Here is a 5,655-nt window from a genome sequence, read left to right as displayed (position 1 = left end):
GTGTTGCGTCTCTTCGCTTACTCACATCGAGTAATAGAATACAGGTTTTTTTTATTAACATGAAAGTTATGACAGTTACTTGTGTGTGTTGGCAACTTTTAGACTATTTGTGTTTTAATACAAGAAGATAAAATACTTAAGTAACAAATGCGCAGGTGTTGACAACTATCAGTCACACTGAATACAAACAGTTTAATATATTCAGAAAGACATTCAGCATCTTCATGACGAACCGCTCCCTCAAACGTGTTTGTGTGTTAATCGTTCAGTCTGCGCTGCACTGTCATTGTCTGGTTGAGCATTACTGGAATTCCACATTAAGAAGCATTTCTAGATGGTTAGTTCCAGCCATCACTGGGCGAAGTTCAAGCTAATGTATCAGTGTGATGTCTATTATAAAGGTCAGCGACTGGTCATCCTCATCATTAGATGCGGTTCTTGCCAGCAGCTCAAGGGTAAAGCTGCTTTTCACACCACATACTCATCACAGGAGTTGGGAGGAGTTAGTCTTCTTGACCACATAGATGCTTGAGGGTGTCACCATAACTGCCCGACACTTCAGACTACACAAACATGAGGGAGAGGAAAGGAAAACAGGAAGTCATGTTTGTGTTGTAGGAACACGCCATCTTCAGAAAAAAGGTTTTAAACTTTGTCCAGTGTCTCAAACCAAACCTTTGTTGAGCATATGTAGAGTGTAATGAGCACATTAAATGTCATCTGTGTGGACACATACTGACCTCTAACTGGGAGTAGAGGGAACATCCAAACAGCTTCTTGTACTCAGCTCTGATGTCCAGCAGGTCAATCTCTGAGCGACTGACCAGTATCCTGGTCAGAGTGGACTCTGTGGTCCCCAGACCCTTGACGAATTTGGGAAAGAAGCAAAGGCAATAAAGAAAAAGCAGTCTATTCTGTCATAGCAGCTCATGTTCACATACATTATCCTGCAATAATGGCTGCTTCTGCGTCTGCAGTTTGACGTTTTTGTTTCCTGCTTTGGAGCCTGTTGGCGTATTGAGTGAAAGCAGCAGCAATAAAACAGTGGTTTAACATTCCTTTCCACACCACTGGTGACCAATACAATTGTATGTGTGGCCAAAAAGGACGGTGCAAGCAAACAATATGTGGATTTTGTTTTAGGAGCCACTGGTTGAACGATGAGCTTTGGGTTTTAAAAGATACAGACGGGCATATTGCACAGCTTACCTTCATGCTCTTGAAAAGCCTCTCAGCAAGGTATGCAGGAACGTTCTTCACACATTTAACTAGGAAAAAAATAATGAAATACAATGTCAGAAATTTTATGATAAATGGGTCTCAAATGTGCAGTGATTAACATCCCAGATGACGATGAAACACAATAAGGCTGGACTGCTGTTCAATGTCTGGGCTCAAACACACGACACATTTCGCTCACCGACGGCCACCAGCAGCTTCTCCAGGTCTCCAGACATCTCGCTCTCGATGCTGTCCTGCAGAGTCTTCTTACTGATGTTCTTGTACTCGACCAGAGCTGCCAAAACATTACACTTTACATTTTTTTGTCATCTAGTGCCATCATCAAGTCAAGAATTTTATTTGTCCAGTACTTCAATTTAGGACTAAATACTTGCAAAGCCAGCGACATTCCAATCAGCCTCTAGTGTTCTTTGTATTTAGTATAAATAAACAAATGTCAGCATGCTAACATGCAAAACTCGGACGGTGAACATGGCAAACATACCTGCTTTGCATCAGCATGGTAGTATGCTGACGTTAGCATTTAGCTCAAACCACTGTTGTGCCTAAGTACGGCCTCACAGAGCCACTGACATGGCTGTTAACTCTTAGTAATTCGATTATGTTCGCATCTATGGAAAAACATCAGGGGAGTACCCACTCTGTCGAAGCTGGGGAATGCTCCTGTGGCACAGGATGTCGATAAACTTCCCCTCATCAGTTCCCCACTTCTTCTCCCCGGCTTCATACAGGGCCTGAGCACAGTGGGAGTGAACACACACAGCTTTAGATTATAAACAAATGCAGTGGCTGCAAAACAAGGATGACTTTGACATGTCAAAGTCATCCTTGGAAATGCAGGTTCATCAGACTTGAATCAGCCACAGAACTGCATTAACTAGTGTGAGTGGTGCCTTCAAGTGCCATGAAAGTGGAAGGTGAAGGTATGAGTGTCAAAATAACAAGAAGTATGCCGACACTACACATCACACTGATACAGATCTGCCTGATGCAGTAACTGAACTGCTCTGCAATGTTTCCTGTTGCCACATTAGCCGCATGGCGGCTCTAACACTCATCACTGAAAAACACAGAAGTTTTCTACATAAGTTTGAGAAACAGGCGGAGACGAACGATTCAGATGTAGTTAAGATACCTTCGCATCTGCTTTGGCTTTAGCAGCGTCCACGTTGGTGCTCTCGTCTCTCTTCCCCTGCGAAGATGACCAGGGGAACATAGTTTGTGATTCGTACAACACGTCCAACATATGTGGCCTTTGCTCGTTTGTCTATTTGAGTGGAGAGCTTTTGTATATGGCATTTTTAATACACTTGTCACAATTCAACATCTAAGCTAAACACTGTAATTTGATAGACAGCAATGACAAGCTTTCCAAAGATTTACAGATCTCATAGAAAACACATTTTAACACATAAGAAAGTGTGATTTTTAGCAGCAGTCCCAGAACAGAAATATGAAACGTTTTCTCTCAAGGTGGAGGATGATTTTCTTTTTTCAACACATTTTCTGAGACGGGAATGTTCAGAGCTGTCTGGATCCAGTGAATTTACTGCTTTAGGTCTGGTCCTCATTTGTTGGGAATGCACTCCAGTGGCACATAACTCTTTCAATTTAACGCACAGTACCTCAGCCAAGATGAACAGCGCTTTGCCGTAATCTCCAGACACCTCCGACTGCAGATCATGAATCATCGATCTTCCAGTTTCTTGAATTAAGCACAATACAGACACTTTCACAATAGACACGTTACACCAGGACCGTTTGCTGTTGCACAATCATCTGAGTCACGACCTAACCTGTGAAGTTACAGACACTTTGTGTTGACGATACTAACCTGCAAGATATGCTTCAGACATGGCCTTGATCTGCCTGTTGGATCTCGAGGCAAAGATTTCTGTCAGCGTACTCTCTGTGGTCCCTGCACCCTGAATGCGATACACACAAAACGTGGTAAACACAAGCGATCATATGTACACAAAACACCAACAGTGAAGTGCTGTTCTTCAGCACAATCTCACCTTGATGGCTTTGATGACTTCATGACAGTCGTAGACATCAGGAGGCGTCACCAAGGCCACCAACAAGTCCTCAAAGTCTCCGTGAGTGTCTCCCTCCAGGTCAGCTACTAATGTCTGATGAAGGACGGTTGATAAGACACAACTTTACTCCGCCGTTGTGAAACTCATTTTGCTCTACGTCTTTGGCACAGCACTCTTCATTTTTGAAAAGTAAGTCCATCAACAGACCCTTCCTGTGGCTTTCTCATAGGCCTTAGCAATGAGCTGACGCTGAGCGTTACTTCTCTGGGTCAACACCTCAATTAGTGTCTTTTCTGTCGTACCTGCAAAGACGAGGACAAGCTGAGCACCAACACTGCACCTGGAGAGTTCGTGGGTTTACATCATTGTTCCACTAACTGATAGATTTACTCAAATCTAAAATATTTTTCATGTTGGTCTCATAATACTGATAACGGCAACACATTAACTTACCGACACCCTCTATGGCCTTCCTTAATGCAGACACATCATCCTCCACCTTGAGGTTGGGCTTGTCCTTCACAGTTCCTCTTGCACTGGACTGATAAACACAGAAACACACTCACACATAAACAATGGATCAGCCAGTCACCACTTTTCACATGTAAAACAACAGCACACCTTCATGAGCAGGAGTACATGTTGCTCCCTGTGCACTATTTTTTATTCTAAGTGTAGATTAGTGCAGATCTATCATCTCCATATTCCTGCACACCAAAAAGTGAGAGTGCATCCAACTTACTGTCACAGTCAGTGAGGAGGGGGAGTCTAAGAGCAGGTCCAAGTCATCCTACAACACAAGTCAACAAATATGCTTCAGTTACCACCTGTCTTTTCACATATTTTTTATCATATAATCTAATTTGAGTCACCCACAAATAGCCTGCAAGCACTCACCCAAACAGACATAGTTACGTTTGTAGAGGAAAGTCTCAACCTAGAGAGGAGAAGAAGAACACAGTATCAGCATCTTCATATTACTGTCCAATGGTATTTATGTCTTTAACAGCTCTGTTCTTTGGCCCTCTGCACATTTCTCTTCCACTTCATCCTCTGACTTGTCATCCACGTCGGGAAACATCAACAAATCCATTGGATTATTCTTCTAAATACGTCAGTTCACAATAAGTACTCTCGTTTTACAGGTAAAGGTTGAGGGAGCCAGCACAGTCCAGAGGACACGTGTGAAGGGAGTGAGACCCTGTGTGCGCCACAAAACAACCATTTCCCCGATCAGCAAAGCATAACAAACACAGACAGAGAACAACGGCGTGCACACGCGTAAAAACTGTGATCAAAAGCCAGAAAGTTGTATTTTTCGTCTTACCTAAACGAGAGGACAGGATTGATGTCAGAGGAGGAATTTCTCAGCGGGCCGAAATCGCCGCACCTTTCAGAGAAGTTGAAAAGGCGACGCCCATCATTAGCTGGAGGAAGTTGAATCATAGAGACTCTTTCCACAAACTCCTCCTCGTTTGTACACAGTAACAGCTCACTGCCCCGTCAGATGTCGTGCATGAGCGTAAAACACTGCATTGTTCTCTTCTTACAGCCCATTAGATTGCAGTAATTAGCAGACAGACTCTGTAACAACCTACATTGGGCCAGAAGTTGTATGTGCTCTCAGTCTAACATATGAGCCTGAGAGAAAGAGGAATGAAATATTAGATCTTATCTCATAATTTCATCACAGAGGTAAATTCATGCCGTGATCGCTTCTGATCTACATATAGGCCACTCCAGTTCTTACTGTTACTGGCTTATTACTGTCTTACATGTACTGTAGATGTAAATGAGAAAACATATGTTGTATAATTTTGCAAAACAAATTCATTTGGTATAAGCAAAATTCATAGATGGTCATGGTTAATATCCTGAGGCAAATCAGACGTGTATGGCACACACAGCATCCAGCACCTGACTCTGGAGACACCAATCCTATCAATTAATCAATAACTTAATTTGTTCTTAGTGGTGACAGTTGTTGTGATAACAAAGAGAACCATGTCCTCTAGAGAGCAAGTAGGAAGTCGCTGATGCTCCAGGGTGAAAAAATCACTTCTGGTCGACAAATCAATGCATAAAATCCAGCTGAGGTATGACAGTGATACGCTGAGAGGAGGAGGAGGGGAAGAAGGGGCACTTGCGACATCTTGTGGCCAATTGCAAATACTACAGTAAGGACTATGTTTCGTGGATATTTTACTCTGAGTACAGACTGCCAGGGAACGTCGCCCCCTGCTTGGACAGACACTATGGCGTCTGTTAACATTGTCTGAATCCAACTCTAAGTATAATCCTTATCTACACCTTCGTTGATTACATATGTAACCGCTTGAAGAGTGGAAATTGCCGAAGGGGAGACTTCTTGTTC

General features: G+C 42.9%; 1 protein-coding gene across 1 annotated transcript; it reads right to left on the bottom strand.

Annotated features, from left to right (window-relative positions):
* Nucleotides 1-15: 15 nt before the first annotated feature.
* Nucleotides 16-4,721, bottom strand: LOC143337908 (annexin A3-like). The gene is made up of 14 exons (XM_076757901.1): nt 4,609-4,721; nt 4,179-4,218; nt 4,024-4,071; nt 3,735-3,822; nt 3,489-3,583; nt 3,261-3,374; nt 3,077-3,167; nt 2,868-2,947; nt 2,378-2,434; nt 1,883-1,976; nt 1,421-1,516; nt 1,210-1,268; nt 741-863; nt 16-563 (listed from the first exon to the last, which is right to left on the bottom strand). Exons 2-14 carry the CDS (start codon nt 4,188-4,190, stop codon nt 504-506), a joined length of 1,017 nt encoding a protein of 338 aa, XP_076614016.1. The 5' UTR covers nt 4,191-4,218; nt 4,609-4,721; the 3' UTR covers nt 16-503.
* Between the last annotated feature and the right edge of the window lie 934 nt (nt 4,722-5,655).

The sequence above is a fragment of the Chaetodon auriga genome, chromosome 19 (assembly GCF_051107435.1).
Source record: "Chaetodon auriga isolate fChaAug3 chromosome 19, fChaAug3.hap1, whole genome shotgun sequence".
In the NCBI taxonomy this organism is placed as follows: Eukaryota; Metazoa; Chordata; class Actinopteri; order Chaetodontiformes; family Chaetodontidae; genus Chaetodon; species Chaetodon auriga.
Note: the sequence above shows the minus strand (reverse complement) of the source record. Positions and strands in the feature narration are given on the sequence as shown.

What these genes read in the sequence shown, in the direction of transcription:
- LOC143337908 (XM_076757901.1), bottom strand. An exon ending in ATGAGAAAGCCACAGGAAGG is followed by an intron (nt 3,375 to 3,488) that starts GTCTGTTGATGG and finishes GTCCTTCATCAG; the next exon opens with ACATTAGTAGCTGACCTGGA. An exon ending in AAGTCATCAAAGCCATCAAG is followed by an intron (nt 3,168 to 3,260) that starts GTGAGATTGTGC and finishes TATCGCATTCAG; the next exon opens with GGTGCAGGGACCACAGAGAG.